The following is a 21,523-nucleotide window of genomic DNA, read 5'->3' on the forward strand; positions in this document are numbered from 1 at the left end:
AATGCTGAAACTGAATTAAATAAATAACTGGAACTTTAAATTTACGACAATTTAATTAGCTTTATCTAATTATCTAATTGTAAGTAATTATTACGTTTAATTAAGTACAAAGACGCTTCTTCGAGTCCCATTACTCCTCGGATTCTCATTTGAATGTTTAATATTTGCTTGTAATTAATAATTAATAATTCATTATTAAATTAAATTGGTTAGAATATATTAATTCATTTATTGTTAAATAAATATATGTGTTGAGGGATTGTGAAAGAATCCAAAGTACTGAAACAGGATTAAGTAAATAAGTATCTCTATAAAGTAATGACATAGTTTTACCAATTTAATTAGTTTTATGTGACTCTAAATAATGATTTAGTTAAATTAAATGCGATACTTTTATCAATTTAATAAAGATTATCTAAATTTATGACTGTAAATAATGATTTTTATTCAATATCTAGACGCTCTTATAAGTCCCATTTTTTTTAGTTTCTTATTTGAAATGATTAATATTTGCTTGCAATTGATGAATAATTAATAATTCATTAAAAATTTCAGTGTGACAGCTAATAAGGTTTTCAAGCAATCTTGAACGAAAGTCACCAAGTACTGAAACTGAATAACTGGATCTTTAAAATAACAATAGATTTTTACTAAATTTATTAGGTTTATTTAAATATTTTATTGAAAATTATGTTCGTTTAACTAAATATGAAGACGTTTTTTTGATCCTACTACTTTTCAGTTTCTTTTCTAATTGTTTAATACTCACTGGTTATAATTAATAATTCATTATTAATGTTAACTTGGACAATTTATTTATAGTTCCAGTTTGGTGTCATTGGGACAGTTCTATTTGTATAATAAAGTGTATCAATATTTATGACATTAAGAATTTACTACGTTTGTATAAACTGAACCTAAAAAAAGAATAAATGACATCAAAGTCAACAAAACTGAAATTAGGTTCTATTTCAGGTAAATCAAATAACGAGCATAATAAATAGATTTTAGCTTCGGCTTAACTACGTTAAATAAGTGACATCCAACGCCCCAAAATGATTATATAATATCAGTTGTGCTCCAATTGACTGATTACCTGAATCGCTTTCAGGTTACCGTTTAGGTCAAAGGTTAACCAATGTGCTGAAACGCAATATATCAGAGTTCGAATGCATTTTATGCATTTATAAATAAATGAACTTTGGTAAATGTTGTACGTCGAACCTGAAATTACCGAACAACACGGTTCGTTTGCAATTCATAAAACATAATTAAAAATCCACCCGGAAAATGGGCCGACGCGACAACGATAACACCGGAATGTAATTCGCAAAATTAAATCGCTCCACACCGAAATTGTGCGTCGTTCAAAGGCAACTAAACCAGTTGTAAATGGCGGCAATCGGCGTCTTTTGACGCCGTTTTAATTATTAATTCGGTTACATTAACGTTTAACGGTTCGGCATTAGGGCCGGTCGGATCGCAGGTGGAAATCCATCTGTTTTAACGCCTTTTCATTTTGCTTTGCGGTTCACGGCCGACCCGTTTTTAAGGCGACTAATTGGGATTTTGTTAATTGGCGGCGGTTTTTGGCCGCTTTTATTTGTCGCCACGAATGCTATTCCTTCGGATAACGAAGGAATATCCAAGCGTCTCATTAATATATTCTTGTTATTTGAGGAGCGGCTTTTAATGGCTCCTTTATGAATATGAATGGGGATGGCTTATTTAATAACTTTGGGCCTTATTAAGAAAAATATTTAAAATTAAGTTTTATTCAAAAATGAACTTAGCAAATGATAATATAGAGATAATAAAAAGGAATACTTGGACGCATTATTTAGAACTTAAATAATTAAAAGTATATATATCGTTGAAAAAATATGAAAATTTTTTATAAACATTTAATTCTAGTAAAAAATATACGAAAAATGGAGAAAATAATAAAATACTTAAAAAATATATGATTATGAAAAATAAATAAATGACAAGAATTACTAGCAATTTTTTATAATAAAAATTCTAAAATTTATTATTAGCTTACATTTTATAAATATGTAATTAATTGAAAAACATGTTTTTTAGTAAATAAATGACAAAATTTTTAGTCATGTTTTATAATAAAAAATAGAAATTTTGTTTTTTAAACTGTATTTAGAAAAGAAAAAAAGAAAGTATAATAAGGAACTAAAGAAATTGTGAAAATATTTTATATTTTAATAATTATATAACAAAATTATTAGCAATTTTTTAAATAAAAATTAGAAATTTTATTTATTTTAACCTTTAATTTTTATAAGAAAAATTGAAATATAGCTTTGAAACAGATATTTATATATATATATATATATATATCGTTGAAAAAATATGAAAATTTTTTACATTTAATTCTAGTAAAAAACTTACGAAAAATGGAGAAAATAATGAAATATTTAAAAAAATATATATTATTATGAAAATTAAATAAATGTCAAGAATTACTAGCAATTTTTATAATAAAAATTATAAAATGTATTATTATTATTTTATAAGTATGTAATTAATTGAAAAACATGTTTTTTAATTTTAATAATAAAAAATAGAAATTTTATTTATTAATCTTTATTTTGAAAAGAAAAAAAGAAAGTATAATAAGGAACTAAAGAAATTTTGAAAGTATTTTATAGTTTAATAATTAAATAACAAAATTATTAGCAATTTTTTTAAATAAAAATTAGGAATTTTATTTATTTATTCGTAATAAAATAATAAAAATCAGAAATTTTATTTATAAATTTTTGATTTTAAAAAGAAACATTAGAAAATATCTTCAAAACTCAAAATTTGTGAATGAATTTAATTAATTAATAATTTAATTTAATAATAAATTTAAAAATTCATTTTATTTATTTATTTTTTAATGAAATTTTAGTTTTTAACTTTTAATTCTGAAAAGAAAAATAGTAAAATACTTAAAAACTGAAAAATTGCAATGGATTAAATGAAATACCAAATAATAAAATAAACAAATTTATAAAATATAAATAACAAAAAATATTCCGAAACGTGAATAATTACTATAACAAACGAATTCAAAAATATATATTAAAAAAATAGATATATGCGTATTTACAATTTCAACGAATTTAAAATTTAGTGCCTATAATTGATTGTAAAGTCAGAAAATGAAATTGCTAACCCGAAAACCGATGCAATTTTAAAAACATGTTAACGTACAAAACAACAGCGATGCAATCACAATCCTAAATATTTGCACAATAAAAAGGTGCGGTGGCTTAAAATCCGATTTGCCAAAAGCAATTTTCGGATGCCGGACACAGTTTTTCACCTTCGAAATGGGTCAAGAGCATCATGATTATACCGACTGGGTCGTGCATTGTGTGCAGCCATTGTATGTTGTCTGTGTGGGAGGAATAAAATCAAATTAATCTAAAAATTATTAAAAAAAAGGAAAATAACCGACAATCCGTGCACATGCGGCACTGACGTTTCGTGAGTCGAAATCGGCAATGAAACTACGACCGTTGTGACCGTTCGGACCCGGATAAATTTTTCATTGATCCTTTCGTTCATTAATTAGCCTTTTCCTGTTTAAAAATAGATGAAATCTGGGGCTGTTTAATGGATATATATATGGGTCTGATCGGATGATCCGTTTGAGAAAACATATTGTCTAAGCCGGACTTATCTGTATCTTTAGGTAGAACCAAGAACGGATTTTATTGAATAAGTAATGATATCCGGTTGCCGGAGAAGAATTAATTCGCTTCCTAATTACGGTATAATGAATCTCTAACTATATCAGGGAGGCTGCCAGTTTTGTTTTTGGTTTTATTTTTAATTTGCGTTTTAAATGGTCCGCATGACGGACGTGAACATCCAACTACCGGCCGGCCGGCCGGTGATTAATGCCCTGCTAATTAAGAAAACAATGCCCGCAAAATTTCACAGACAAATAAATAATAAACGGGCTCGATTCTTAAATTTGTTTTCGGTGGGCAGATAATTCAAGTTTGTTTTTATCGATCTGGTCATAAGTTTTGTGGAGTTTAAAACGGTCGTTAATAAAACTTGCTCGTGAACTACGTATTTATGTTACCTTATGCCAAGCGATTAATGGCATTTCGAAGCCAGAAAATTATTAGATATTGTCTGTTGAATAAATATAAATCCACTAAATTGGTTCGGCATTATTATTTATTGGACAGCGACTTGTTTAAATCAAGGACTTTGGTTCTATCTTTGTCCAGTTTTATGCAACAGTAAATCGCATGGAAATTTTGTTATATTTGGGAACGCAGACCACAATTTCTTATCAATATTTAAGGATTGAATATTTTGGGCCCACACATGATAACTAACCGTTTTCAATTATTAATAATAATCGGCATATTGCAACATAATTATTTACGTATACAATATTGACGTAATTATTATAATTGTTGTTGGAACACAAAATTCTATCGTATTTTAGAAATGCAATTTTGACCCACACAACTTAACTGCTGTTAAAAATAGCTTGTTTTGATACGAGCCTTGAACGAAGTGTTGTAAATTTACTTAAATTTGATGTTAGCTTTTTTTGGAAATTTTTCTGAATTTAATCACAATAAATGTGTACTTATTTATAGTAACAACAAGAGATTATGGTTAATTTATAGCATTTATAGTTCAAAGGTTAGACGTTGTAACGAAATTTCTTTAGTTCATTGCTTCCATTTAATTAACAGAAATAAAATATTGCTATTTATTAATATATTTTGTTTAAAAATTTAAATTAATAATAAAGCATATGTATTTATAGGAATATTTTAATCAAAAATATACTTATAAGCAAAACCATAATTTTTATATTATTATAATTATATAATAATAATACTTAACTAGCATAACAACTAAATTATATTAAAATATACATATTATATATTTAACCTGAAAGTTGAATGTAACTTGAGTAATAAGCACTTTACGAAAAACATTAATTATCAAAATTTAATCATTCCGCGAGGGAAACACCTTAAATTTGTTAAAATTAGTTCCCCTGTTCCCTCCTAGTAGGTTTAACGAGAGGTAACTGAAAACTCAAATATTGTAGATTAGGATTGAGTAATATCTACAATTATTTAATTTTATTCAAGTAATTTTAATTTCATTTGTCACGTAATGATACACACAAAATTTAAGAAACAATTTTTCCTATAGACGAGTTTCATACCGATTGAAAAGCATTTGATCCGACTGTATTTTGAGAGAGGCATCAAACACGACAGAGATAGTAAAAGTCTGCATGTTTGTCACGTAGTAGGAAACTTTTACCATCTCTGTCATACAAATTGTCTCTCTCAAAATTCAGTGGGAGCAAACTTTTTCGATAGGTATATGCTTTGAGAGTTTCTGGATTAACCAAATGACATAAGAAAATATATATATTAATTGTTTTGTTTCAATTTGAAAATCAAAATTGTATATTTTCTCATGATAAGAATGAATAAGTGTTAACTGAAACATTGTGGCTAGTGTAGTACCTTGTACTTTTGTAACAATGAGTTTGGTTCCGAAAACTTGTTAATAGCTCCCTGGAATGTTTTTCTTTTTATTTCCGTTATACAATGTAATAATTTGAAGATAATTATGAAATATTTGAAAGACCAGATATTCTTTAAATGTATTATCCATACAGCTGAAATTTCAGGCCACTTCAGTTATCTATTTTTCATAGGTTCACACTGTTTACATAATTGAAAAATATCGACTTCTTTTCGTTCACACTCACGACATTTTCATTTTTATCCCATATTTGTTACTAGAGTTTGAAATGTTTGTAATTGAATAAACTATAGACTAAAAATATATAGTATAGTATACTGAAATTATATGTGTTCACAAATGGTACTCAAACTGAAAATCTTGAAATTTATTTTATCAGCTGTAGTTCATCTATTTTACTTTCTTTAGAAATGAATTATTGGTGAGGTGTAATTTAATCTCCTTTCTAATGAAACATTATATACCTCAATTGGGCTGACGTTAATTCTGGTCACCGCTTTAAGTAAAATGATAAACTGAAAACAGAAAACCATTAACTAGGTGAATATTCTCAAATGAAAAAATGAATAAATATGATTTTCATATTCAGAGCATTTGTATATTTCAAAAGTTTAAATTTTTAAAATAAGTAAAATTTATTACATTGGGTTAATTAAAAACTTGATTGACTATTATACATGAATTAATAATTAAATAAAAAGAATAATAATAAAAAATAAATACAACAAAATTATATTTAAAAATATATTTAAAAATAACTTATTACTTGAATTACCAAATTTAATTTAATATTGATTATGGAGTAAACCATGAAAAATAATATTAATTTACAAAAGCAAATATTTTAAATAATTTAGTTCTGTAAATATGATACACAGGTGAAAACAAAATAAGTCTATTAGCGACAATTTATATTATGCTCGTATCTAAAACAAAAACTCCACCCACTTTCCCGTACAACTTGCCGAATATGATTTAATTATTAATAACGATGATAAATTAACATGTAGTTTTCCCGAGTTCGGCAGTGAAATTATGCAGAGCTAAATGATGGAATATTAAACAGTTTGTTAATGATAAATATTAATGTTGAAGTGAATATTCCGTACACTGCGCCCAATAGTCTTTATAAATAAACTTGTTGCTCATTTATTAAAAGATCGATTGATTTTTATTTGACGTTTATTAGACAAAAGCTCATCGCATGTTAATTAAATCCTGTGCTTCCACTTATTAGACTCGCCAAATCGGTGAGCAAATTGAACGCATCGGAAATAAAAATCTAGTTGAAAAATTTTTGCTTTTGCTATTAATAAATTAATTTAACAACATGTTCTGTGTTGTCGACACTAAATGTGGCAGGCCTTTGTTTAAAATTATTGCGCTGTGAAATATTCAATTACATTTTGCGACACAGAAAATACCTGATGCACAAATAAAACGTGCGTACGGCTAGAGAGCGTTGTCAGTTACAAGGATTCAATTTCATAATTGTTTATTTCGATTTTACAGTTAAAAACGCGACAGCAAACAATTTTCCACTGTGTCGCTTAAGATTTACCTATAACCGTTTCGGGCGTTAAGACGAAAGAGGTGATAAAATTTATCACCTGCGAAATAATCAAGTCGACGACGAGTGGCAAAAGTAAACGGTTCGAGTCATCTGGATTTTTTAATTAAACTTATCTCGAAGGGATTTGCCATTAGCCGTTGATTTATCAGGTCGATAGGCCAATATGCATAAAATCCCTTGCGGATTTGATTGCAACTCAGACAATATATCTTTTTATTAAAATTCATAGAACTTTGATCAATTGTTCTGGGAGCAGGCGAAAATTTCATTATTTTTGCGATTAAGTGTCAAGTGCAGGTGACGCATTTTCATTCGTCTCGCAATACTAATTATAATTAATCACTGTTATAAATTGGTAGATCACTGTCCGGTTTATGCAATCAACGACGGGGGTGTGGCTGTTTTTAATTTTATTAAAGTGGCGTCTTCGTTATTTTCGTTATTATTCATTTTACTCGATGTACAAAAGAAGCTTTGATAAGACGCTTTAGCTAAATAATAGATTCGAACGATAAAAGCTCAATCTTATCTCGACAAACACTCTCCAACACTGTAGTAGGACTTATCAAGGACATTGTTTCCTTAATCTATATGGATTTTCAATCAAAATCTCATTTACTTTTCCGTTCCTTTCGCCGCACACAAACTCAAACCGTATAAATATACTTCAATATTAGTTTATATTTGTATACGTGTTGAATGGATTACGTTTTTTTAAGTTTAGTACAAGTTATCGAAGAAGTTGATAATTTGATTAGTGTTCTTGTTTTTAGATCTGATTTAATCAATTAGAAAGTCCAAGGAGAACTAACTTGATGTTGGGTTCAATTATCGGACATTTTTTTTAACATGTTTTGATACTATTTTTTGTATAGATTTGACAAATAATACTTTATTAATAATATTAATAATAATAACATAGGTCAACATAGGTGATGAAGTTTTTTCTTCTTTTTTTCGTTGAAGCTGGATTTATAATTTGGAAGTCTCCCGACAAGTTGAGGATCGTTTATGAAATCATTCAGTTCTGAATGATTAAGATGTTGGGAAGATTATAAAATCTTCAAAGTTACTGCGTTTTGTTCAAAGGACGTTGATATTTTCGTATCATATTCTGGCAGCTCAACAGGGTGGCTGAAACATGGAATAGGTATTCCTTCAGGAAGTCACATTGCTGAATCTGAATTTAAGTGTGTCTATTTGAGTCTATTGTTCTCCTTATGACCTATAATATTTAGGTGACAAAAATAATAATCTTTGTGGTGGTTTCTTGACTCTCTCCAAATCAATGTAATGTATATTGTCTCTTTTTAGTGGCCCATTGTGGTAAATGTTCGACATATGTTTATATACGAAATGATGTATACAAAATTTATCCTGATGCGTTCAGTGTTTTATTACCAAACAATACTGAAGATATACTCAAAAAAGCATAATTTTGCAGATGAAAGCTCGATGACATACTGAGTCTTGTTAAACAGAGTTTAATATAAGTTACATTATATGAGTATGTTTTATTCTTAATTTGTACAAGTTTATTTTGAGATTTTTCTATATATAATATAATAACAGAAAAAACAGTATCATTACAATGTCAACCATTAGAAAAACTATTGATTCATTATTTTTCAAGATTGTTTCTGAAGATTATTTCAACTTAAAATGTCGAGTATGTGAAATCTCATTGCAAACAAAAACATATGAATATGCAATCAGAATAAAATTCGTTTAAAGCATGAATCACAAAGATTACGGTTCTCGTGAAAATAATGAATGGTTCAGTAATGGATTGGACCAGAGAGCAACACATGTAAACGATTCCGATAATCCGACGATATTTTATGAATCACCACTATTCCATCCGAGTACGTAACTACGGTATTATCGAAATTACATCATGCCCATTGAATTATTCCATACGTTTCGGCCACGCCGTCGTTATTTCAAACCGGCGCCCTTATTTTGAATAAATCATACCTCCATCGACACGAAACTACAGGCGCAGTTCAAGTTTTACGCGAAATTTATTCACACGCATAGAGAATGGATAAACATCGGGCAAATTGACTGCTCGATTTTATTGGAGGTGCGCTCGATTCGGCTCTATAAAAATTTTCTAAGCGTTCGCGACCCCGAGGATTATTTTATTGTCACCCCATTCAGATTAGATGTTTGGGCTCTTTCCTGGTGTTTGCCTTTGCTGCGAATATTGCTTTCGTATTGCCCTTTGATTGTGGCACTTTCCCTTTTCTGTTTACCTAGTCTTAATAATCGCCGTCATAAAAATGAAACGAATTTGTTCGGGACATAACTTTTTACTGCCGAATACAATCAAACGTGCCATCAGCTATATCAAAGTCAAAGAGAAATTGCCCTCTTGTAGGCAAAAGAAGTTTATGCTTCCAATTTTAGAGTTATCGAAGTCAGACATTTCAGAATTTAGTTCCTTTCAAAGGAAAATCGTGGCAAAACCTGTTAGTTTTATGCATCCAATTTTAAGTTATATCCTGGTTGATCTCAATGCTTCCAATAAGACACCTACACAAAACCATCTTTGGAGGTAGCTTTAACTGTGATCAATTGTTTCAGGTTACATCACATCACCAGAACCACGATGAGGCGGTTGGAGACGATGGCTACAAAAACGGACCGTGCGTCAGGCCGGAACATATTTTGGCAACGGTTGTGCTAAAAGAAGCGCGAATGTAATGCGAAATACAATAAACGCGACCGCTTGCGCGGCTCTGCTCGAAGCTGTCCTCTGGACAGATCCGGAATTGCTGATCACCCTTGCGATACTGGCGTTGATCAACGTGATGGTCATCGTCGGGAATTGTCTAGTCATCGCGGCTGTGTTCTGTTCGTCCAAGTTGCGATCAGTGACCAATTTGTTCATTGTTTCGTTGGCGGTTGCTGATCTACTGGTAGGCGTTGCGGTATTACCGTTTTCCGCCACCTGGGAAGTGTTCAAGGTATGATAACGTGGTAGTGAATGTGAAAAGTTTTGGACTTGGTATTGCCAAATTTCCAATACTTTTGGGAGAAAGCAAAACTATTATATAGGAGGGAAAAGTGGTTTTGACACATCACAAATCAATTTCTCCGTTATTTCTATCTAAAACATCTAATTCTGTTAAAAAGTGTTCCTTTAATAACGAAGAAACTAAAAATCAATTTGACAAGGACAAAATATGTCACTTCCTGCAAATCGTTGCTTACAAATTTGTGATAATATCTGTTGCCAAAAAGTTAAACAGAAATTAATGTAATTCAATACAGTTTGTCGTAAAATTCCAATATGTGATTGAAAGTTAAATATATTTGCTGAATGCACTCATTTCATTTCATTTGAAAAATTTTGCTGATAAATGTTTGAAATTAATTCTTGGAAAATGGTTCTTATTAATGGCCTTAAGGGAGATTTAAATTGAACACAGAAACAAAAGTTTTTAACTGCTTTTGTGAAAAATATAATAAGCAGTCTAATACACCAAGACTCGAATTTATTTTTTAACTCCTTATGGACTAAAGGAGTATGTCTATCTCTGAAATCTTGAAACCTCTGAATTCAATTCATTTAGGGAAGTATTGAAGGTTTTATAACGTAGCTTTGATTGTGGTTTTGGACTTAATACTGTCAAAAACTAAAGGGAAAATGTGATTTAGGAAGATATGTGGCAACATTCATCACAATCAAAAAAGCTTCAACTCACATATAGTAGAAATCAGTAAAAAATCAGTGGTAAAAAGACTTGGAAGATTGCAGATCAATAACTACTTTAAACATGATACTATCAAAAATATTCAATTGATAACAAACAAACTACAAATTAATATGACAAATCCAAAAGCTTTCACTTTCAACAAATTGGTGTCAAAAATTGCAACAAAATTGATATAAATTAAATCCCATTCTGTAGTGGTTCACAGAATTTATCGAAAATGTTATTGAAAATTCGATATATTTACTAATAGGATTCATTTCACTTAATTACTCTTATGCGTTAGGTTAATTACTAATTTTGCGGGTATTTGAACCCAGAAACTAAAGTTTTAAAATGCTTTTGTGTAAAGAGTAGTCCGCTATACTACATGCTTTTTCAAATACGAGATTCGATTTGATCTTTTAGCTTTTGTGAGAGAGTGTGTCTAACTCGGAAATCTTAAGTCTTGAAAAATAATGAATTCCACATAGACCTAGGAATGTTTAATTTCAATATTTATTATGACAAGGCAAAACTAATACTAAAAAGAAAAAGTGGTTTAGAAAGAAATTTAAGATGACAGCATTCATCAGCATCAAATAGGGGTCAACTCACTTATTGTAGAAATTGAGGAAGAATTAACTTACATTACAAAAAATTTGGTAAGTCACTGATCATTAACTACTTTAAACTTGATATTATCAAAAATATTCACTTCATAAGAAAGAATGTTGTTGCCTTTAAACTTTAAATAAATCTGATTGTGATATGATCTGTGTACCAAAAAGCAACATAAATTAATATCAAATAAATCTCTCGCATACAGCTGATGGGAAAATAGGAAATATACACAATTTATCGAAAATGTAATTGAAAATTCCAGGTATTGACTGAATTGATTCATTCCATTTTTCTGGTGCATTGTGTAAATTATTATTTTTTTAATTTTGCTGGTAAATAATTGAAATTGATCCTTGGAAAATGGTCCTTTTTAATGCTCTTGACAAGGATTTGATTTAAACCTAGAAATAAAAGTTTTAAACTGCTTTTGTGAAAAATGTAGTCACCTCAAGCTTTCAAATACAACGGGGGAATTGCTCAACTTCACCTATACTCGATTTTAACTTTTAGCTTCTGACATACCTAAAGTGTATGTCTATCTCTTGAATCTTAATACACTGGAATAAGAACGTTTGTAAATTAGTTTTTAGGAATTTAACCTAGGAAGTGTTTAAGGTGTAAGATTGTGGATGGTTTTGAACTTAGTACCGACAATTTTTTAATATTTATTGGATCAAGCAAAGCTTTTACATAAAGGGAAAAAATAGTTTGAAAAGAAATTTAAGTGGGCACAATCAACAGAATCAAAAATGCCTCAACTCACTTATCGTAGAAATCAACCAAGAATCTAAATCTACAATAGAAAATTTGAGAGATCAGTCTCAAGCTACCTTAATGATGATAATATCATGTTCATATATGTATATATCACATTATTTTCACTTGACAATGAAGAAAATTATCAATCACTATGACAATTCCAAAAACTTCCACTTTCAACAAATAGTTGTCTATAAACTTTATATAAATCTAGTTGTGATCTGATCTGTATATTACCAAATGAATACAACAGGAATTGATATCAAATAAATCCCACATATACAACAAACATTTTCTGTGGTAAAATTCGGAATACACACTATAAATCCAAAATATGATTAAAAATTCGATTTACTTGCTGAATGGATTAAATTTAATTATACTAGAGCTTTGTTAATGATTTTTTTAATTATGCCGGTATATATTTGAAATTGATCCTTGAAAACCGGTCCTTTTTAATACACTCGAGGCGGATTTGAATCGAACGCGGAGACAAAAGGTTTTTCCTGCTTTTGTGAAAAATGTAGTCAGCAGATCGCTACAACACGAGCTTTTTCACATACGACCGCGGAAATTACTCAACTTCATCGCGTCTCGATTTTATCTTTTAGCTCCTGACAGGCTAAAACAGTGCGTCTATCACTGAAATCTTAAAATCCCCGAATCAGAACGTTTGTTAGACAAGTTTACTGAAACGTAATTTTTTATGCAACTCGTTCGACTACGATATTAATCTGTGAGGTATTATTTGTTTTATTGATCCGACAAAATTACAGAATTGTAATGTCATCAGGTATTATGTACATTGAAATTATTATTCATGAGCGTGCACGATTGTCTCCATTGTCGGGATTAATACGAAGTTGTAGCTGCTAATTTCGTTGTCTATGAACACGTCTAATCATAAATATAATTTGCGTTACGCCGCGATCCGTCCAAGAATTTCAGTAATATCGGGATAATATGCGAATGGTGATACACATTTTCCGGCATTGTGTTAATTGACTGATCCTTTTCAACACCAACGAAATAATTCAGTGATAGTTGTCGTTTTATGGGTTTTTGTAGCACGATTTGCCGCCATAAATCCCCCCATTTAAACGTCATTAAACACGGTTGATCATTTAATATGCAATTTCAGTTCAAACTGCCATCTATATTATCATATTTACGGTGCGAGAAATTCCAATCGTCATTTTCTGAAATCCAATCATGGGCGCAATCAGTTACTAATAAACGGCACTGGAGTGAAATTAGAGATCATTAAAAATGAAATATCGGATTCGTGTTAACGGACGGATAAATGATGAAAATTTTATTTCAAGACTGTTGGCATTTACGTTTTTGCGGGGATGAACGCGACGCAGGGTTCATTTTAAATTGCTTGTCAAAATAATTAAACGACAGTTTTGTAAATATTTAACTTCCATCAAGGCGATTTATTTCACAAATTAAATTACTCGTCTCTGTCTCAAATCGTTTTTAATACCATATCAAAAAACGTTTAAATGTACAGGGTTAGGTTATGTTAAGCACTCGCCCTTTTTGAAATATCTACGAAATCTGTCTTTAACGAAAAATGTTAAAATGTTAATATAAAAATAATAAATTCTCAATTTTTACGTGAATATTTATAAATATAAATATAAATAATTAATCAGTTATTATCATATACTTATCCATCAGCGACAATATTAGTAGTAGATAATTTAATATGTTACAAATTTCATATTTAAAAAAAGTTTAATTTACTTGTCGTCCGTGAAAAATATTGAGAATAATAATTTTCATAAGTGACTATATAAAATCTATCAAATATGAGATCTGACGAATCAAATTAAATTTTTACACGAGTGTGTGAACATAAAATTTAGGTTTGAAAAACAAAAATAAAACAAATAATCAATTATATCCTCTTTGATCCATCAATGAGAATACCAAACATTTCGAAATTTACCTTAAATATCATTATATATTAACTAGATATAATTTAATATATCTCAGATTTCATATTTATAAAAAGCTTAATTCATTTGCCGTCCATGAAAAATATTGAGAATAATAATTTTGATAAGTTTCTATATAAAATCTAACAAATATGAAATCTGACAAATCTTAACCGTGAATGATTTGTTCAAAATTAGTAATTATGTCCTAATTTTTACACAAGTATTTGAATATAAAATATGGGTTTAAAAAACAAAAATAAAACAAATTATCAATTATATCCTCTTTGATCCATCAGTGAGAATATCAAATATCTCGAAATTTACCTCAAATATCGTTATATATTAACTAGATATAATTTAATATATCTCAGATTTCATATTTATAAAAAGCTTAGTTCATTTGCCGTCCATGAAAAATATTGAGAATAATAATTTCCATAAATGACTATATAAAATCAATCAAATATGAGATCTGACAAATCTTAATCGTGAATGATTTGTTTCAAAATTAGCACTTATGTCCTAATTTTTACACGAGTGTGTGAACATAAAATTTAGGTTTGAAAAACAAAAATAAAACAAATAATCAATTATACCCTCTTTGATCCATCAGTGAGAATATAATATATTTCGAAATTTACCTTAAATATCGTTATATATTAACTAGATATAATTTAATGTATCTGAAATTTCATATTTATAAAAAGCTTAATTCATTTGCCGTCCATGAAAAATATTGAGAATAATAATTTTGATAAGTTTCTATATAAAATCTAACAAATATGAAATCTGACAAATCTTAACGGTGAATGATTTGTTCAAAATTAGTAATTATGTCCTAATTTTTACACAAGTGTTTGAATATAAAATATGGGTTTAAAAAACAAAAATAAAACAAATTATCAATTATACCCTCTTTGATCCATCAGTGAGAATATCAAATATCTCGAAATTTACCTCAAATATCGTTATATATTAAGTAGATATAATTTAATGTATCTGAAATTTCATATTTATAAAAAGCTTAATTCATTTGCCGTCCATGAAAAATATTGAGAATAATAATTTTCATAAGTGACTATAAAAAATCTATCAAATATGATATCTGACAAGTTTATTATAAACGTATCATAACCGTTAATAATTTATTTGAAAATTATCCTCTTTGATTCATCAGCGACAATATTAAATATCTCGAATATAGTTATCTCAACTGAAGATTGAATATATCACATATGGTCTAGGAAACTTATTGGTAATGGGAATTTTCATAGATATTTAATATCTGAAAAAACTTACTATTAACGTATATAATTTGTGTGTATAAATATAAAATTTTGATGACTGTATAACACATAACTGACAAATTTAGTAGCAATGAATATTACCCACTTAAAATTTGTCACATAATAAAAATAACAGACAGTTTTTACCCTTTGTCAAAAAATAAATAAATAGAAATTTTTCTTTTTTTTTTCTTTTCTCGAGTTTTGCCAAAAGACGGATTTTATTAATAAAAATTTAAGAAACTGCTTCAGCAGTCAGTTCTTCTCAGTCAAACACAATTCATTTAAAAGATTTTTATATCGTATTTGTAAAGTTCCCAAGTTAATTGAAATCATCTGAAAATTTATTTTTTAACACCACTGAATTAATTCTGCCAACAAATTACATTAATACATGCCATAAGGCACGAATTGTTAACACGGAAAAAATAAAATAATTAAACTGATCAAATCCGTCACGAAAACACCGGCAAAATTCACAATTTACCTTTCCCGAGGGCCGCACGTGATATCCCATTGAATAAACAAATTAACGCATTTAAAAATGCATGAATGGACTGGATATGTACAAATCAATATCTAAATATAGTCGAAGCACGTCAATAAATATAATTACCCGCCAAGCAAAAACGTACACGTTCAAACGTTTCCAGATTTTTTAAATTTCGAAAAATTAAATTTTAACGACCTACCATAACGAACCCAACATTTCGAGTGTTACGAGTTAATTAAAAACTACACAAATCTGGCTTATGTGGAAATGCGCACTTTTGAAATGGCGCTACGTTTGAAGCACGTACGTCTATTGTACGTATAATTTTACCAGATAAATGTATCATGAAATAATGAAATGGTGAAATTGGTTCGCCTAATTAATTAAATATCACAGTCGGGCGAATGTGAACTTTATAATCGTACAAACGTTGAAGAGTTTTCTTGTGAAAATCGTTTCTGATGTTTAGAATGCAGAGTGAATCTCGAATTAACGGCACCGGCTTTATTACAGATGCTCGGTCTAATAAACAATTTGTTTTCAACATACATTTCCTCCCTGGAAATCTTATTGGCCTGACTTGAAATGGATGTGAGCTTTCCCCGTGCTAATTCACCGTGATGATGGGCGACTCGTGGATCTCGTGGCCCCGACGATTCAAAACTGCCAAACAGATCCGAAAGGATAATAGAACTAAACTTTTCGATTTTCAATAAATTACGTTCGAGCAGTGAAATGCACAAATTAAGGGCGAATGGAAGTTCGGTCGGGTAGCGGGTATGCAAAATTCCATTTGGAATTCATGATTAGGCTAATAAACTCTTTATTCACGAGTAAGGCGGTTGTAAAAAGCTGACAAAATATTATGTTAATCTTATTACCTTTAAAAACCCACCGACGAGACCGAAAACGGCATATCGGCATCGCTTCCCAGATGAAAAACTATGAATAAATTTTCCCACTCGCAAAAACTTAAAACAACCGTTTGTCGACGTTTCAGTGTGTTCTTATTTGCATGCGCTTTTAAATGTATGTTGCTGTTTTATATCTTAATATTGTGTACGCTATCTGTGGAGATACTTAAAATAAAAGTGGTATTATTTTAAGTATTTTTTACGTTTATTTATAGTGCGATGTTTTAATTAATTACGTAATATTCATTTTAATTTTAATAGATTAGATTAGTATAAATTAAAATATATAAATATTTTATTATATTAACTTCTGTTATTTATTATTATTATTATTATTAGTGGCTAAGATAAATAAGATTATGAATAAGCTTAAAAAACTAATTATGACCATAGGACCAAAAATTCGATCATGACGTTATTGTGTAGTTGTCATAACTATAGTTATGTGGTAGTTACGTCCATGGTCATAATTATTTTTATCATCATACGGTCATGGTCATAAACAAAAAGAGTTATTTTTATCATTAACATAATGTATAATGTAAAATTGATTGTATGCATTTACTTAAATTATTTTGAATCTAGTTAATTTAATTTAAAAACTATTTATTTTTTTCCTTTTATTTGTTTATTTTGGTCTTATAACAAAATTTTTAATTAAATTATTCAAGATATTTTTAGTTTATTAATTAATTCAGTTAAAATGTTAATATACTTAAATTTAATTATAATATTTGCATCGTAATAGTGATAATTTAACAATTTATTAATTTCTTACATTTTTATTTAACATAAAATTATAAAATTGACCTTTTACCTATTTATTATTATTTTTAAAATTTTTGCTAGTTAATAATAAGATAATATAATTATTTTTCATTTAACTCTGTAATTTAAAAACTATTTATTTTTTCTTTTATTTGTTTATTTATTAAATTATTCAAGTTATTTTCCAGTTTACATTTTTATTTGACATAAAAATATAAAATTTACATTCTCTCATATTTATTATTATTTTTTAAATTTATTTACTTTCATTTTTACCTAATCTAATTGAATTTAATTTAAATATTTTTTTAAGCATTAATTAATTCATTTTTATTTTGTAATAGACATTTAAAAAATATTGCTTAATTTTTTATTTTATTATTTCTTTTTTATTTAATTAAAAAGATAATATAATTATTTTTCATTTAACACTCTAATTTAAAAACTATTTATTTTATCCTTTTATTTGTTTATTTATTTTTAATTAAATTATTCAAGCCATTTTTCAGTTTAGTAATTAATTCAGTTAAAATGTTAATATATTTAAATTTAATTATATTTTTATCGTAATAGTAATAATTTAACAATTTATTAAATTTCTTACATTTTTATTTAAAATAAAAATATAAAATTTACATTTTTTCTATTTATTATTTTCTTTAAAACTTATTTAATTTCTTTTTTACCTAATCTAATTGAATTTAATTTAAATATTTTTTTAAGAATTAATTAATTCATTTTAATTTTTTAATAGATATTTAAAAAAAAATTGCTTAGTTTTTTATTTACCTATTTCTTTTTTATTTAATTAATAAGATAATATAATTATTTTTCATTTAATTCTCTAAGTTAAAAACTATTTTTTCTTTTATTTGTTTATTTATGGTTAATTAAATTATTCAAGCTATTTTTCAGTTTATTAATTAATTCAGGTAAAATGTTAATATATTTAAATTTAATTATAATATTTGTATCGTAATATTGATAATTTAACAACATAAAAATATAAAATTTACATTTTTAATTATTATTATTTTTTAAAATTTATTTAATTTCTTTTTTACCTAATCTAATTGAATTTAATTTAAATATTTTTTAAGAATAAATTAATTCATTTTAATTTTGTAATAGATATTTAAAAAATTTTGCTTATTTTTTTATTTATCTATTTCTTTTTTATTTAATTAATAAGATAACATAATTATTTTTCATTTAACTCTCTAATTTAAAAACTATTTATTCTTTTCTTTTATTTGTTTTTAATTAAATTATTCAAGCCATTTTTCAGTCTATTAATTAATTCAGTCAAAATGTTAATATATTTAAATTTAATTTTAATATTTGTATCGTAATATTGATACTTTAACAACATAAAAATATAAAATTTACATTTTTAATTATTATTATTTTTTAAATTTATTTAATTTCTTTTTTACCTAATCTAGTTGAATTTAATTATATATTTTTTTAAGAATTAATTAATTCATTTTAATTTTGTAATAGGTATTTAAAAAAAATTAGTTTTTTATTTACCAATATTTTTTTATTTAATTAATAATATAATTATTTTTCATTTAACTCTAATAAAATTTTATAATTTAAAATATAATTAATTTTATTCTTTATAACTAATTTATTTTAACTGTGCTGATTATATTTAATTTATTTTTAAAACTTTTATATTTATTTACTTATTTCTTTATAATTTCATCATGTTCGTTTAATGTATTTTGTTTACTTCGTAACTGAGATAAAGTTGGTAAATCGAAACCATCGGGATCCAAATTTCCATTGGACACAGATGGAAATTAAATTAAGACAGTTTCATAGTCACGTGTGTAATTATTAAATTGCATATTCCACAGTACGGTTTGGGCACGTGCCTGCACTTTATGATATGGATATCTGCAGTTTACTGCAACCGTTTTATCTGTTTCACGTCGCGATATTGTGCACTGTGCAACAAAATTGCCGAAGTTTAGGATCTTATAAGGGTTTATCGGATGTGTTATTATTTGGTTGAAATGGGAAAATTTCAGTTTTCCTAGAGCATCAGTTATTTAATAAAAAGGCACCATCTGGGACTAACTAGACTTTATTGATGGAGATGAATGTGTCTCGGGACGTGGATTGTTTGGGTTGAAGAAAATTACATTCGATTCCGTGTAATCTATTACAAGTTACAAATGAGTGGGGGAGTCAGAAAAATTCGTATTAAAACTTCTTTATGAACTCGATTAAATAACAATAACTGTGTTTGTGCCGGAGTTTTAAATAAAAAGTTTCCGATTTAGCGGGGTTTTAATTACAATCGAGAAAATTAATTTAAAGTGCCGAAATGGAGCCTCCTAATTTTTTCCTATGTAAACTTTCAATTACTGGGGATAATTAAAAAGAGGATCTCGTTATTCTTTGAAGATATTCTTTTCGACTTTGACGGGATCTCGGTTTTCAACGATATTTGCACACCTCCCACGTGTAAAGATCCCTTTTTATCTTTAATTAAGCTACAAAAACCAGAAATATTAATAGCTTTTGTATTGTACTGGTTTTTGCCATCTAGCAACGTGACAATAAAAATTAATTTAATACTCAACGAATCGTGTGACAGACTTTAATTACATTAAATTCTAACCAGTCCGTACCGGCGTGTGTGCGTTCGGATAATAATGCGACAAAAAGCAGCAGCATTTGCAAGAGAAAGAGTGGGTACAGGGTTGAAAGCACTTCAAAGGCACGAACCACCGACCAATGCGGATCGATGAATATGGGATGGGGGCACACTTTATGGGACAGTCGATGTCAAATAGTGCGATTTTGATCAGGCTCGATATTTCAATGAAGAGAACACGGGTAATTTTTTTTCAACCAAGTCTATTACCGCAACAATGTCGCTTTAAACGGGTGAAGAAACGAAATATTGACGTGAATTTTATTACGGAAAAATATATTGCGACGCTCCGTGAAATTTTCTGGAAGTTTGCCGTGGCAAGAATTGCTGAAAAATAGATGAATAAGTAAAACAGTTTCATTCTAAATTGGCGTCGTTCGGGAATAATACGATCGGAATATAAAATGGCAAGATATGCTCTTGGAATTACGCTTAATAGATTATTGATGGCGGTGGCCTTTTTTTGCTGATCGAATCTTGAATTTATTAAGCAGAGAATATAACTAAATGTAGTCTTTTTGAGGAATGATTTCTTATTCAACGCAATTAAATATTAAAATAATTAAATTTAGATTTTAAAAACATAATATAAATTAAATAAACATAATGTAATCACATATATTACAAAAATTATATATTTTTAATCTTTTTCTTTTAGTATTTTGATGGAAAATTATATATTTGTCTTTGTCCTTTTTGGCAAAAAATAAATGGTTTGGCAATCATAAAAAGAAACTTTAACCACAACTTAAAAACATATAATTAGTATTTTGAAATGATATACATGTTAATCTTTTAATAATTGCATTTAAGTTAAAAAAAATTTAAAGTTCAAAAAAAAAAAAATAATAATAATAGTAATAAAATAAAAAACAAATTAATTATTATAGGTATTTATTAAAACTTTGAAATAGTTCAAATATTTATTTTTTGATATTTGTAGTAAATAATATAATAATATATATTTAATTAATTCAATATTAATATATAATTTAATATTTTAATTGAAGACTATTTCAGATGTTAATTCTTTAATATTTGAATTAAATATTATCGAGAATTTTATCAAAAAAAGAAAAACAAAAAATGAAAATTTATAAAAAATATTTGAGAAAAATTTATTAATATAAAGTATTTGTTAAATAAATAATTTAAAAATGTTTTACAATTGAAAATTTTAAAAAATGCTGTATTAATTTTTTTATGTTTGTTAAATATTTCGATATTTTTGACAAACA

The 21,523-nt window shown here is 27.5% G+C and overlaps 1 protein-coding gene across 1 annotated transcript in view; it reads left to right on the top strand.

The window, feature by feature from the left end:
- LOC109600492 (octopamine receptor Oamb) overlaps positions 1-21,523 on the top strand; it is a 71,433-nt gene that overhangs the window by 25,633 nt on the left and 24,277 nt on the right. Inside the window, exon 2 of the mRNA XM_049967897.1 lies at positions 9,710-10,092. Coding sequence (XP_049823854.1) covers positions 9,829-10,092 — 264 coding nt within the window. The 5' untranslated portion in view covers positions 9,710-9,828. The remainder of the gene's footprint in view (positions 1-9,709; positions 10,093-21,523) is intronic.

This window comes from Aethina tumida, chromosome 5 (genome assembly GCF_024364675.1).
Source record: "Aethina tumida isolate Nest 87 chromosome 5, icAetTumi1.1, whole genome shotgun sequence".
In the NCBI taxonomy this organism is placed as follows: domain Eukaryota; kingdom Metazoa; phylum Arthropoda; class Insecta; order Coleoptera; family Nitidulidae; genus Aethina; species Aethina tumida.